Source organism: Mobula birostris, chromosome 24 (genome assembly GCF_030028105.1).
Source record: "Mobula birostris isolate sMobBir1 chromosome 24, sMobBir1.hap1, whole genome shotgun sequence".
NCBI classification, from domain to species: Eukaryota; Metazoa; Chordata; class Chondrichthyes; order Myliobatiformes; family Myliobatidae; genus Mobula; species Mobula birostris.
Window position 1 is genome coordinate 7,208,611 of NC_092393.1, and position 15,572 is coordinate 7,224,182.

General features: G+C 41.7%; 1 protein-coding gene across 1 annotated transcript in view; it reads left to right on the plus strand.

The window, feature by feature from the left end:
• The first annotated feature begins 1,733 nt into the window (after positions 1–1,733).
• The window catches only part of LOC140187413 (growth factor receptor-bound protein 2), a 145,203-nt gene continuing 131,364 nt past the window's right edge, over positions 1,734–15,572 (plus strand). The window contains exon 1 of the mRNA XM_072242727.1: positions 1,734–1,928. Within this exon, the coding sequence (XP_072098828.1) occupies positions 1,851–1,928 (78 nt within the window). The 5' untranslated portion in view covers positions 1,734–1,850. The remainder of the gene's footprint in view (positions 1,929–15,572) is intronic.

A 15,572-nucleotide genomic window follows, 5' to 3' on the forward strand; every position in this document is an offset into this window, starting at 1 on the left:
CATTTCCAGCCGAAACCCTTCGTCAGGACTAACTGAAGGAAGAGCTAGTAAGAGATTTGAAAGTGGGCGGGGGAGGGGGAGATCCAAAATGATAGGAGAAGACAGGAGGGGGAGGGATGGAGCCAAGAGCTGGACAGGTGATTGGCAAAGGGATCCTTTGCTACTTGCTAGGGAGGGCTGAAATAAGACGATCATATTCCATGGTTCCATTGTTTTAGATGCAATAGAGTGGGAGGGATTAAAGGAGGAGGGGTGGTGATATAAGTCAGGGAAAACGTCACGGCAATGCTTGGTCAAGACAGACTGGAGAATATGTCTAGTGAGTCTTTACAGGTGGAACTGAGGAATAAGAAATAATGGGTCTATATTATAGACTACCCAACAGTCCGCAGGATCTTAAGTGGGAGGGTGAACAGCTGGAGGTCGTGGTGCATGTAGATACCAATGACATAGATAGGAGGAGTGACAAGGTTTTGCAAAGGGAGTTAGGTGCTTAGTGCCACTGCTAGAGAGGCCAGAAATAGGAAGATTATACAATTTAACACATGGCTAAGGAGTTGGTGTAGGAGGGAGGGTGTCAGGTTTTTGGATCATTGGGCTCTCTTCCAGGAAAGATGGACCTGTACAGAAGAGATAGTTTGCACCTGAACTGGAAGGACACTAACATCCTTGTGGAAGGTTTACTAATGCTGTACGGGGTAGCTTAAACTAGAATTGCAAGGGGATGGGAACCAGAACGGATAGTGGAGAGGTTGTGGAGACGGATGTTAAGACTTCAAAGTCAGGAATCAAAAATTTGAGCATGGTGTGACTAATGTCCTCAACTCAAACATGGGGAATTCTGCAGATGCTGAAAATTCAAGCAACACACATCAAAGTTGCTGGTGAACGCAGCAGGCCAGGCTGCATCTCTAGGAGGAGGTACAGTCGACGTTTCAGGCCAAGACCCTTCGTCAGGACTAACTGAAGGAAGAGCTAATAAGAGATGTTCTCAGCTGTGTATTTTCAATGCAAGAAGTATTTTAGGAAAGGCAGATGAGCTCAGGACATGTATCAACACATGGAATTATGATATTGTAGCAATCAATGAGACTTGGTTGCAGGAAGGACAAGACTGGCAGCTCAATATCGCAGGCTTCCATTGTTGTAGGCACGACACAGGGGGAGGGGTAAAGAAGGTACATTCAACTATTTCCGACATGTTGCAACCAATTCCTCAACCGAGGAACTTTAGGAAAATCAAATCCAATCCATCAAATTTTCTCACTCGCCACTGCGTCAAGGTCTATCTGAAAGTCCACAACTTTTTTCAAGACCACACGAGTAACTCGTGTGAACCAGGACTGAGACAGTAACAAGAGTTAAAAAGATAACTTTGTTAAGCAGGGGTCTAACTCCTTTCCCCTTGGAGAAGGTTAAAATTCAATCTGACGGACTGCAGCATCAGGGCACATCCAGTGTGCGTGTCTTGTGTCAGGCTGGAATAAAACAGACGCGTCCAGAGTTACACTACCCCGGAAAGGCCAGCCACCTCACTCACGTACCGGGGCCGGGGCCGGGGCTGCGGCAGCGAGCGAGCGGACCCGCACAAACTGCGCACACAGCAGCCACAGGGACCACGCCTAGCTTCAGGGCGGCCCTGGCCGCTTCCGGTGACTGCGCTGCGCCCGGCCGGCCGGGCTCCCGCCCTGATTGGTGCGGAGCGCGCATGCGCCGAGGCGGGTTCCGCCCAGCTGCAGTGCGCAGGCGCGGCGACTGAGGCCGAGCGGAGAGCGGGCGAGGCGGACACCGCTACACGCTGGCGAGCGATAGGCCGGCGGAGGCACAGGAACCCGAACCACACATTAAGTATGGAAGCCATCGCCAAGTACGATTTTAAGGCCACGGCCGACGATGAGCTGAGTTTTAAGCGCGAAGACATCCTAAAGGTAAGACCCGAATATGAGGAGGCGAGCGGGCCTGGCACCGAAACTGGGCTCTGCCTCGGCGTTCGCCATCCGGGCCGATGCCTTTGGTTTCTTATCAGCTATCAATGCAGATGCCGAGCTGAACGAGTAACTTGCATCGCGTTAAAGCGGTTGTAAAGTGCAGTGGTTAGAGATGGGGGATGCCGGCCGGGAGGACGGGAAAGGAGGGCACCAGCAAAGCAGAGCAGATGGAGGGAATTTTATTGGGGAGATGATGGTCGGTCGAGAAATCACCAGCCATGGAGTGCGATGGTGAATTGTACCAACCGGGTGAGATTGGAGGTGAGCAGTCAGGGCTTGGGATGTGAGTGTTCAAGAGAAAAACTAGTGAAGTAGGGGTATTATATTCGGCTATAGATGGGGTGTGAGGAAGAAAGAGCTTAGCAACAAGGGGCAGAATTGATAGCTTGAGGGTTTGGGAATGTTGTAACTGGAGGTTTTGAAACTTGATTGTGTTGATGTTGCTGGAAATAACGTGGAAGCTCAGGTCACTTAAAACCCGCAGGATAGAAAAGCTGGGAATGGAGTGTTGTTGATCTGAGAGAATTGATTTTTGACATGTGAGGACAATACGTGTGTCTTCTAGGTGCAGTCTACCTTTACTTGCCCTTTTAGGTAGTCTAATTTAAAGCAGCAACAAGGTTTCTAATGATATTTTTCCTTGTTAATTGGAGCATTCCCGTAGGTTTCTTCCTGATAGCCCTGATTTTTATTGGGGGTATACCTTCCTTTGTTCCGATACTATTACATTTGCAATATCATGGATGAAGACTGTTATTGAGTATGGGGATGGATGCATTGCCGTTCCTGAGTGGTAAGGATATAAAATAGAGCTTGTCAGAATCTTCCAATCTTTCCAGATTCAAAAGACAATAGTGGTAACTGGTAACAATTTATAAATGTCTTGGATAATGAGGTCCAAGTGTGGGTTAGTAAATTTGAAGTTGTCACTATGTTGGGGATGTTGAGTCGTGTAAAAGGTTGGAGGTTACAATGGGATATTGATAGGATGTGAAGCTGGGCTGAGAAGTGGTAGACGAAGTTCAATCTGGAAAGTGTGAAGTGTTTCATTTTGGAATGCCAAACTTGAAGGGTTAATTGCAGGATTCTTAGCAGTGTGGAGGAACAGGGACCTTAGGGTTCGCATCCATAGATCCCTCAAAGTTACAGTGCAGATTGATAGTGGTTAAGAAGGTGTATCGTGTTTTGACCTTCATTGGTAGGGGGATTGAGCTTAAGAGCTGCAAGGTGCTGTTGCAGCTCTATAAAACTCCAGTTAGACCACACTTTGTATTCGGTTGTTGCCTCATCATAGGAAAGATGTGGGAGCTTTAAAGAGGGTGCAGAGGATGCTGCCTAGATTAAAAAGCATATCTTATGAGGTCAAGTTAGTAATATAGGGTTTTCTTTTTGAAGAGAAGGATAAGAGGTCACTTAATAAGGTGTACAAGATGATAAAGAGGCACAGATAGAGTAGAGTCTGACACTTTAACAGGGTGGAAATGGCTAATACAAGGGAGCAGATTTTTGCGTAGTAGGGGAATTAAGTGTTAGGGGGAAAAGGTAGGTGTAGGTGAGTCCATGGCCAGATCAGCCATGATCTTATTGAATGGCAGAGCAGGCTCGACGGGCCAGATGGCCTACTCTTGCTCCTCCTTCATATGAACTGTAAGGCATTTGGAGGAAAGTGCATGGGTATGTCAGAGATAGGGTTTTTGCATAGAGAGTAGTAGGCTGGTGGAACATGCTGCCAGAGAAGTAGGTAGTGGCAGATGCATAAGGGACGTAATTAAGATCACACAGACTAAATAAAAGACTGGGTTGGAATTAATTCAAGGTATATATTTAACTAAACTGACAGATTTTTTAAAATATAGTAGTGGAGATAAAGGGAATGAGGTACAAGTTTACAATGATTTTCAGAATGCAATTGAAAAGTTTCTCAGAAATGTTTGGGATCAAAGTTGAGAGCCATAAAGTGGAACTGCAAGTAACAGTATGGATAAAAAACTGGCTTAGAATACAGAGCATGGTGATTATGACTGCCTTTTTGGAAGGTCTTGTCACCCGTGGAAGAAAATCCATGCCATTTTACCTTTCAGATTGCAGTTGCCTATGGTTTTGTTTATGGGGGAAAAAAGCTACTGGTCCTTCATAATAAAAATAGAATTTTCGCAAAATATTCAGTGGGTCAAGAAACATCGGAAGAGAGTCAGTTGATGACCCTTTTGTCAGAATGTTAACTTTCAGTATTTGACAGTACTAACCTTGTATGTCTCTGGAACTCTCACTTGGATTGTGCCTTATATAAACCATTTGACTACAGCAGTGTTAACCTAAGCATAAGGTCAAGCAAAACACCCTGACAAGAAATATGCAAATGATAGTGACAGACAAAATCCAGTGAATTTGTTTTCAGAGCTGTCTTGATGAAGCTGCTTCCCTCACCCTGCCTGTGTTTTTCTTCTTTTTACTAATTGTATACTTGCAGTTTTTTACTACATAAAGTTATTATGGCCACTGCTTTATTTGTGACTATTGTACTGCACAGACTGTGAAAGTGTATGAGACAGTGCTGTGGAACTTCAGGGTAGTATTAACTGGAGTGCACTTCCTCTATTAAACAGTGAAAGCTGTTTCTTTAAGTAAAGCAAGCTGTTCAGGCTAAAATGGAGGTCGTTTAAGGAATTCTCAATTGATGTGCCAATTTATGTATATTGTGTCTGGTAGAACAGGTTATGGGGTTGGACAGTCACCACAGTAGCTAAAAATGGCAAAGGAACTACTAAGTGGGTTTCTGTAGTGGTAGTAAGCTTATTAAACTTCTGATTTTGAACTGCTGTATAACTTCCTTTAACCAGTTTCCTGTAAATGCTTCTTGGAAGAAGGGAAGCTTTTGCTCTGCCTCTGCCTCATGTTTCAATTGGAGTTGAATTTGCTTTGGTTCAAAATAGCTGACTGGCTGAGTGAATTGTTTCAAATCCTAAAAAGACTCTTCATTGACAAAAAAACTTAAGATGTGATGGGAATCATTGGATTAGTTGGACCTTTTTGGTTGAAGCTGATATCATTAAACCTATTCACCTTTGAATTTTAATTGTTGTGGTTTGGTGGTGTGATAATTACAAATGTACTATTGCTTCAGCTTTCTTTTCTCACTCTCCTAACTGGTCAGTGTAGGTTGCTCGGCACCATGACTTTTGTTAGGAAAGATGGGAAAGTGGAATTAGGATATGGAGCATGGATTGTGGAAACCCTCTCTGGGCTGAAATATTTTCAGTTTTCTTGTTTATCTAGAATGTGTTGTATGGCACAGAAGCAATCCTATTTGTCCATATTTGGCACATATATCTCTGAACCTTTCCTATCCATGTACATGTCTAATGCCTTGTCGTGTTTTAATTCTATTCTTTATAATACTTGTTCTGGCAGCTTCTTCCTCATTCACCCCCCCCCCCAACCAAAATCTTGCCCCTCGGGTTGCCTTAAATATATTCAGTTTAGTTTTAGACTCCCTTCTTAGCCCATCACTCCTGCTCCACTGACAGCAGCTTGTCAGAGTCCTCTGTTCTGGGCCAGTCTTTCAAACTGGGGTAGAAACTGACAATTCATCTTAACTATGTCCCTTGTATTTTTATAAGGTCTCTCCTCAGTCTCCTGCACTCCAGAAGGGAGAAAAAGCCCTATCATATCCTCTGGCGATGATCTTTGCATCATCAGTGGAGACGGAAGAGGTTTTGGAGGGTTGCGGATGTTGTTTAAGAAAGGGAGTAGAGATAACCCTGGAAATTACAGACAGTGAGTCTTATTCAGTGGTTGGTAAGTTCATGGAGAAGATCCTGTGAGGCAGGATTTATGAATATTAGGACAGGCATAATATGATTAGGAATGGCATTGTCAAAGGCAGGTTGTGCCTTATGAGCCTGATTAAATTTTTTGAGGATGTGACTAAACACATTGATGAAGGTAGAGCAGTAGTTGTAGTGTATATGGATTTCAGCCATGAAGGTACCTCATGCAAGGCTTATTGAGAAAGCATGGGATCCAATGGGACATTGCTTTGTGGATCCAGAACTGGATTGCCCACAGAAGGCAAAGAGTAGTTGTAGATGGGTCATCGGTAACCAGTGGTGTGCCTCAGGGATCTGTTCTGGGACCCCTGCTCTTTGTGATTTTTATAAATGAATTGGATGAGGAAGTGGAGGGATAGGTTAGTAAATTTGCTGATGACACAAAGGTTGGGTGTGTTGTGGATAGTGTGGAGGGCTGTCAGAGGTTATAGCGGGTCATTGATAGAATGCAAAACTGGGCTGAGAAGTAGCAGATGGAGTTCAACCCAGATAAGAGTGAGGTGGTTCACTTTGGTGGGTCAAATATGATGGCAGAATATAGCATTAATGGTAAGTGTCTTGGCAGTGTGGTGGATTAGAGGGATCTTGGGGTCCAAGTCCGTAGGATACTCAAAGCTGCTGCAGAGGTTGATTCTGTGGTTAAGAAGGCAACGGTACATTGGCCTTCATCAACTGTGGGATTGAGTTTAGGAGCCGAGAGGTAATGTTGCAGCTTTATAGGACCCCACTTGGAGTTCTGTGCTCAATTCTGGTCGCTTCACTACGGAAAGGACATGGAAACCATAGAAAGGGTGCAGAGGAGATTTACAAGGATGTTGCCTGGATTGGGGAGCATGCCTTATGAGAATAGGTTGAGTGAACTGGGCCTTTTCTCCTTGGAGAGACAGAGGATGAGAGGTGACCTGATAGAGGTGTTTAAGATGATGAGAGGCATTGATTGTGTGGATAGTCAGAGGCTTTTTCCCAGGACTGAAATGGCTAACACGAGAGGGCATAGTTTTAATGTGCCAGGAGGTAGGTACAGAGGAGATGTCAGAGGTAAGTTTTTTACGCGGAGAGTGGTGTGTGTGTGGAGTGGGCTGCCGGCAACGGTGGTTGAGGCAGATATGATAGGGTCTTTTTAAGAGACTCCTGGATAGGTACATGGAGCTTAGAAAAATAGAGGGCTATGGGTAACCCTCGCTAATTTCTAAGGCAAAGACATGTTTGGCACAGTTTTGTGGGCCGAAGGGCCTGTATTGTGCTGCAGGTTTTCTATGATTCTATATCCAACTCCCCCTATAACTCAAGTATTCAGTATGGGTAATATCCTTATGAATTTCTTCCATATCCTTTCCAGCTAAATTAATCCTTCCTACCTATAGCTTAGTGACCAGAACTGCACACACTACTCCGAGATGTCTGAACAATATCTTGTACAGTTGTAATGTAACATTGCCCATCTTGTACTCAGTGCCCTGACTGATAAAGGCAAACCCACTCTCTCACTCCTACCATCAAGCCCCTTTTGTATCCAATTGGCTAGCTTACTGTAGATCCAATGTGATCTAACCCTGGATTCCATGAACTTGTTTTTTTTTTTCAATTTTTCACGATTCTTATGAAATTTTAGTGCCATGTAAGAATGGTGTAAAGAATATACTCTTTGAGTTTGTATTATGATGCAGAAATCAAATCTAAAATGTAATGAGTTTCAAGGTTGTCCACTGAGAATCTGCTGACATTGAATCCAGTTTGACTGTGAAAGCCATGTTGGAACTGGGCCAGGTATTGGAATCTTCAGACCATCTTTGAGTTTAATTTTAACTTGGTTTTTATGTTGAACTAATTCTCAAATAAGTTACTTTACTTATTAACACAACAGACTAATTTGTATTTATTCAATGTCTGGCATAACTGCAATACATGTCAAAACACTTTACTCTCAATTAACTATTTTTGAATAGCAGTCATTGAAATATAGGAGCTGCAGTAGCCATTTTGTGCATAGCATGAATCCTGCACAACAAAAATGAATGCTTTGTTGATCTGTTTTCAGATGTTACATGGTAAGTATTGACTAAGGTTTCTGAGGTAAATTATTTGTAATTAACCCAGGAAGTCAGTATGTTTTGACATATTTGAAAGACACTCTTTCTGAAATTGCAGTACATCTTGGGTGGCATGAGGATGTCACCTGGATTTTTATGGTTCTCTAGAGTAGGAGTTGCACAGATGAAATAGTTGTGGGTCAAAGCACCATCATCTTAGTTACGACTGTCGTGTCCATGCGTGCAGAGGACGTGATTGGCAGAAGAATTGTTGTTTTGCCTTTAAACTGGAGTTGATTTGGGCTAAAGCTGGGCCAGGCGCCAAAGTACTGCAGAAAATCACTTTGTTAGTAGAATCATAGGGTCAAACCCACTGGCAGTTGGCAGACTGCGTGCTTGATTATTGTAACTGTTAGTTTGGTTTTGTATTTGTGCTTCACTTGTTGCTATTTGTGTTCAAATTCTGCACTAAAGTGCTTACTTGAATATGGTTGACTGGAGAGCTTTCGTAAAATTGCATTTGTGAGACACTTGTGTAGAAAGCAGTTAGTGTAGTTTTGACCTGGATCCGGCATATCCACCTAATAGTTCAGTGCGATGTCACTATCTGTCAGCTAGAGGATGGCTGTTTGTTTTAAATATAATCTCTTAAGAACTCTTCTACAGGAAACACTGATCACAGGATATGTCTTCCTGGCTTGAGGCCGAAGTTACCTGATAGTTTGGATGAATGTGTGAATTGTTTATGATTAGTAACTTGGTGCCTTAAAGGGAATGAAAATCAGTAAAAAAAAATACAGGTCTGACAGCATCTGTGAAAAGACCTGAAATAGTTTGTCATAGGTCCAAAACCTTATGTCATACTGAAGTGCACTTTATTATTATGTTTTTAAAGAAGTTATCAGTTTTCATTCTTTCAGTTATATGTTTGAACAATTGCAGTTGTTCTGTGTATGCTGCAACTGACCCACGTCTCTGCCAAGCACATTGCTACAAACCAATACATTTATCTTGCATCCCTGTGCTGACTGACCAGCATTGGCTCTTAGTCTGATGAAGGCTTTGTTTGAGGATTTGCATCTTTTTTGCAAATCCCATAAGCCTTGCTCTTCAGCTATTGAGAGTGTATTGACTGGTTGCATCACTGCCCTGGTATGGAAACACCAATGCCCTTGAATGGAAAATCCTACAAAAAGTAGTGAATATGTCCCAGTCCATCACTGGTAAAGCCCTCCCCATCGTTAAGCACATCTACATAGAGCACTGCTGCAGGAGAGCAGCATCCGTTGTCAGGGACCCCCATCACCAGCCTCAAGCTCTCTTTTCACTGCTGCCATGAAGAAGGTGGTGCAGGAGCCTCAGGACTCACACCACCAGGTTCAGGAACAGCTATTACCCCTCAGCCATCAGGTTTGTGAACCAGAGGGGGATAACTTCGCTCAATTTCACTTGCCCCATCACTTAACTGTTCCTCCAACCTGTGGACTCACTTTCAAGGACTCTTCATCTCATGTTCTCAATATTTTTTGCTTGTTTATTTATTATTTCTTTTTGTATCAACACAGTTTGCTGTCCTTTGTACACTGGTTGGCATAGTCTTTCATTGATTCTGTTATGGTTACTGGACTTTTTTGAGTATACCTTCAAGGAAATGAATCCCAGGGTTGTGTATGGTGATATGTACTTTATTATTACATTTACTTTTAACTTTGAGTCATATATCAAATAGTGACATGACAAGCCTGTGCCTTGAGTGGACATTCAAAATATTTTATGAACCACAATTGTATAAGTTATCATAGTGATAATTCAACCAAATGAGCAGTTTTTGGTTTCTGTTTGTTTCCTGTGCTGCAGCTGGATATTGGATGCAAGAGTTGAAAACTAAGTTTGATCTTTGGTTAAAGAATAAGCTGTCACCAGGAAACGGGCGGTAGTAGGGGAAGGAGTGATCTGTCCCTATAAAAAGCAGCCTGTTCAAAATTTAGTCTTGATAAATAGTTAATGTGAAAACATCGATAGATTTGTTGGTCTGTTCTATGTACTGCAGTGCACTGCAAAGGATTTTGTTCATTTCATATGGACAGTATTGATTTTATCACTAATTGATGTTCTCCTTCACAGCTGACCTTTAGTATTTTCATTTTAACGAATGCAAAAGTCAATCTTTGCTAACTATTTCTTGTACCAACTTCTGTTGCTTTATGCCCTCCTGGCTACTGCTCTTCGATAACTGTCTAGCTGCCGTTCAGATTTGCAGCACTTGTCTTATCTTTGTCAAATGTCACCTGTACTGTCACCAACACCCCCTCCCATTGTCTTTTTTTGGGTAACTACTTCCAGCTCGAAGTCTTCTTTGCATTCAACTTTTGACTCCTTGCTTTTATCTGATTTACATTGCTTTGCCGTTATTATACGGCCTAGAAATGGGCCCTTCAGCTTAGTTTGTCAGCATTTTGATCAGTAGTTGAACTTCAGTTGCCATTGCAAAAGAGTTTGTCTGGTCACTGTCATAGGTTATCTATGTACACATTGGTTCCTATTTCCTGTAGTACTGGCATGACAGCAATTCACATGACAGTGCTTCATTGGTTGTGAAGTATATGGAATGCCATGTTGTGAATGATGCAATAAATGCAAGTACAAACAAGAGAAAATCTGCAAATGCTGAAAATCCAAGCAATGCACACAAAATGCTGGAGGAGCTCAGTAGGCCAGGCAGCATGTATAGAAAAGAGTACCGTCGACATTTCGGGCCAAGACTCTTTAGCAGGACCCTGATGATGCAATAAATAAAGCTTTTGCTTGCAACTTCCCAGTAGCTATTCTGCAACTCTTAACACATACATTTCCCCTTCTGGTTTCTTGTTTGTTTCTATTTCAGTTTTCGTACCAAATTTTTCTTGAACCTTGTTAGACTTGTGTATCCACGCACTAGTGGATTTTAAACTCTTGTTGATATTTTGCTATCACCAGTAAATCTCAGATTCAGATCTTAAAGTTGTCCACCAGTGGGACAGCAATATATGAAGTAGCCTCAATGTTCAAAGCACTAAGGTTCAAACATGAGTTAGAAGTATAAAAGCAACTGGTATGCTAGGTGTTAATGACCAGTATATGGACAGTACTGATTGGTTACACATTGGCCATCGTGATTAAAAATGTTAATCTGTAATAATTATTCTAATTTGGTGATCAGTTTTACAATTATCCAATTCATTAGTTGTATTTAGTTATCTATTGCTTGAATCTTTCTTAGGATGATTGAGCAACCAGATAGTTCATCTTATTTTAACGTAGAGTGCAACAGCTATTTCCTATTTTGATATTGTTTCATATCTCTTATTTTCTTTAACATTTCTTATAAGTGAGAGTAAAGCCAGTTGGTCCATTGAATCTCTGGCTGTGAGAATATTGTAATTTACCCATTTATTCCCTGCAGCCTGTTCTCTCACATTCTCATCAGTTCTCCCTAATTAAGATCCACTACCTGTAGTCAAAGTAAATCACGACCCAATTAGCCTACCAGCCAGCATGTCTTTGGGATGAGGGGAAATGTGAGCACCCATGGGAGTGACCCATGCAGGCACAGTGAGACAGGGCAGACTTAGGCTATGTCGACACTAGGCCGGATAATTTTGAAAACGAAGCCTTTTCTCTTCGTTTTGACCCTCTGTCCACATTGAAACGGCGTTTTCATCCCCCAAAAACAGAGCTTTTCTAAAACACTCTCCAGAGTGTGTAAATTTGAAAACGATTGTTGCACGTTGTAGTGTGGACGGGTTAAACAGAGATGTTTAAAAACGCTGTCATGACAACACCACAACAACAATGGTTTTTCTGCTTCTGCTTGGTGCTGCGCAAGCACTGCCGGACGGCTGTTATAACGCACAGTGGGTGTGAACGGCGTGAGGGTTAAATTGTAAAGTGAGCTTTTTTGACTATTTAAAAACGCTGTCATGACGTGCTGGAACAGGTGGCCACAGCGCGGCATTTCATTGTTTTATTGAACGCAACCCCCCACATAACCTCACAATTGCAGAACAGACGGCAACGAGACTAAAGACAGAAGAGTTAGAAATGTACTCACCAAATACTTTGACCCATAGCTTACTGAATAAATACTCACTTTGCCCAGTTTTCTGTCCTTGCTTGTATGAAGGTGGTTTACCTATTTATGCAAGTACTTCTCTGACAATAGATGTGTAACAGCCTAATGTAACATTGTATGGAAATACAAGATAACATCAATGCAAACATGTTTTATACATTTAACAAGGTCCTTTATTAATGTAACAGAGTTAGTCAGTTTTTCAATGTTCGTCATCAGCCGGTCATACTGTCCGTGAACTCCCTGTCGGTTGCCTCCATACGCTCCAGTATTTGTTTTTTTTAGTTTTAAGTCCTCCTGCGCGAGAGCCAAGAGCAATTCCTTTAAAGTTTTTCTAGTCTGTAACTGGACAAACACGCTCCAAGTATACCATTTCCTCTTCACTTGTTTTCTGTGTGTCCTGCGCATGCCCACTAGGAGGAGATTCGCCCAAATATCCGTTCTAATGTGGACGGAGATATTTTGAAAAATGCTTGGTGTGGACGCCCGTCGTTTTTACTTGAAACCGGCGTTTTCAAAATTATCCGGTCTAGTGTGGACGTAGCCTTAATATCTGAGTTGAGGAGCTGTGTAGCAACAAAACGAGCTGATGGCAACTGTGTTTAAGAACTCTGTAGGGAGTTATTTACTATATTTTTAAAAAAAAACAAAACAGTTCGTACTTTAAACAGATGCTTCATTGGACATTTGGTTGTGCCCAGTGGTTGCATTCTCATTTGTTAATTCAGATGAAGATTTTACTTTCAGGACTTTGGCACATTGTTAAAAATCATAATTTAGTGCATTATTGCAGAGGTGTCTTTTTTGATTGAATAAAGGTGGTCTCTGTCTAGTAGTATAGATATGAAGACCCACTATATGATTTAGAGAAGAGGCGAGTTCACCTGGGGAGCCAGTGCATAGTTATTCCGTAGTCAGTATCAAAAGCACAGCATATTGTTGAGATTGGAATTCAATTCATAGTAAATTTGTGGATGTTCAGTTAAACCAGATTAGGATGTTACAGAATTGCGCATAACCTTATCAAAAGTGCTGCACAACCACCCTGCATCTATTTTCTGCCTTCATTGAGGAAGTTGTTCCCTTACCTCAGCATGTGAAGTGGTAGACTGCTCTTCACTGCAGTTATGATGAGTTAATTATCTTTTGCATCACCAAATTCCCCTCCTTACACTTCTTCACTCCTTGTGTCTTACTGCTTGCGCAGAGGTCAGCACAATTTGAATGCATAGCTTTGTTCCCTCAGCTTCTCATTCTACTTAGGTAGGTCTTGCACAGCATAATGAATTAAATGGAACGAAATAAATAGTTACTGTGATAGTGGGATGAATAGCACGTAGTCAAGTCTGCTTGAGGAGCAAACAAATGCAGGAATAGATTTTTATTAAAGGAGTGGAGGTGAAAGAAAATCTCATGAGCCTGGGTGAGGGGATTGGTTTAGTGCCATAGTGGTTAGCGTAACCCTTCACAACACCAGCTATAAGATCAGGGTTCATTTCTCGCTATTGTTTGTAAGAAGTTTGTACGTTCACCTGGTAATCACATGGGTTTCCTCTGGGTACTCAGGTTTCCTCCTACGTTCCAAAGACATGTATGGCCCTATATCAGTGTCTGCAGATGGTTTGGTTGTTAAAGCAAGTGACAGATGCTACTGTTTTGATGTATATGTGATAAATCTAATCCTTATTTGTAAAAATGGATGCAGATCAGTGGCCACTTAGAGACACCTCTGCCCCTGCTTAGTAATGCAAATCTAATCAGCCAATTATGTGACAGCAACTTGGTGCATAAAAACATGCAGATATGGTCGAGGTTCAGTTGAACGTCAGAACCTGGGGAAGAAATGTAATCTAGATGACTTTGACCATGGAGTGATTGTTGGTCCCAGGTGGGGTGTTTTGAGTATCTCAGAAACTGCTGACCTGGGAATTTCATGCACAAGTCTGTAGAGCTGGAGTCCACAGACCCCTTGCTTAATGGTATTGGTTCATGGCATAAAAAGGTTGGGAAGCCCTGCTCTAGAGTGGTGCAAAGAAACAATAACAAAACACCGTGATGAGCCGTAGTTTCATGGGTGGCAGTTTTATGCTTTGTTATTGAGAGGTCAGAAAAGAATGGACAGACAGGGTCAAGTGCATTATTGCAGAAGTGGTGACTTTTTTGATTGAATAAAGGTTTTCTCTCTCTGTTGGTATAGATATGAAGACCCATTATATAATTTAGAGTGAGATGAGTTCACCTGGGGAGCCAGCGTATAGTTATACCGTAGTCAGTATCAAAAGCACAGCACGTTGTTGAGATTTGAATTCAATTCGTAGTAAATTTGTGGGTGTTCAATAGTAACTCAGATAATCATGTGTTACAACAGTGGTGTGTAGTAGAAGACCACGAACATACAAGCAGTGCCTACTTTATTAGGTACAGTGTGCTACTGGCTACTGTTCTATATATTTGTTTAACACTTGGAAAATTCTCCCTAGTTATAGACGAGGAAGTAGAAGGGGAGTGTTCACAGGGCAAGATAATCATTGTTGAAATTTGCATGCCATGTTGTGTAATATCACACCTTTGAGCCTTGTTGTTGGACACTTATGGGAAATATGCAAATTAGTAACCAGACCTCCCCACCCTTGGTCACCTGTTGGATGGTGTGGTTTGCATAGAATATGTTTCTCACAGCTAATCTAAGCAGATTTCTTGCAAACTAATGCCAGTGACATGTATTTGATTTGCTTAGAAATGCCAAAAATATTTCCCTGAGGCATACATAGGTACCTGTATCTTAAATACTTTTGACCAACTGCAGACCAAAACACACAATGCTGGAAGAATTCAGCAGGTCAAGCAGCATCCCTGGAGGTAAACGATGTGGGATGGTGCTTGATCTGCTGAATTCTTTCAGCATTGTGTTTGTCTTCCTGCATCTTTGCTCCATTTGCCTTTTACTTTCTTTTATAGAGAGAGCTAGTTGGTTACGTGTATTGTAACTTGTAAGTTGAAATGCAATGTATTTTGGTAAATACATTGCATTTTCTATGTTGCAAGATGAAACAAATGAGTTTTTTTTTCTCAATTCCTTGATCAAACACAAATTAAGCTCTACTTTTCAAAGCTTTGTTCTTGGAGCTCCTGTTTAGCAGAATAAAGTATTCACCATTATACATAATAACTAAACACTGCAGGTCGGCTAGTCATCTTGAATAATGTTAGATAGCATGTGTTACAGTAACTGGTCCCAAGAATTGCTAGGACATGCTAACGTGTCTTCTTTTAAGCTGAACATGTTCTCCTATATGGTATAATTTCAGAATAAAGGGTTGGCCAGTTAGGAGTGATGTGCACGCATAGTTACTCAAGTTTGTACATCATTGGTTGTTTCCTTCTCCCTGCGAATGTAGACCATTTTACAGGTTTCTACATTAAATGTAGTTTACCATTTTGGCTGAGTGTATTCCTTGAAATGTACTTTTATCTTCCTTGCCGTTTATTGCACTTTCAAGCTTTATTTTATCCACGGAATTTGATCTTGCATATTATTTTCCAAGTCATTAATGCAAGCTTTTTCAGCGCTAACCTCCGTTCAGTGTTAGCAGCCATTGACGCTTACTCCTGA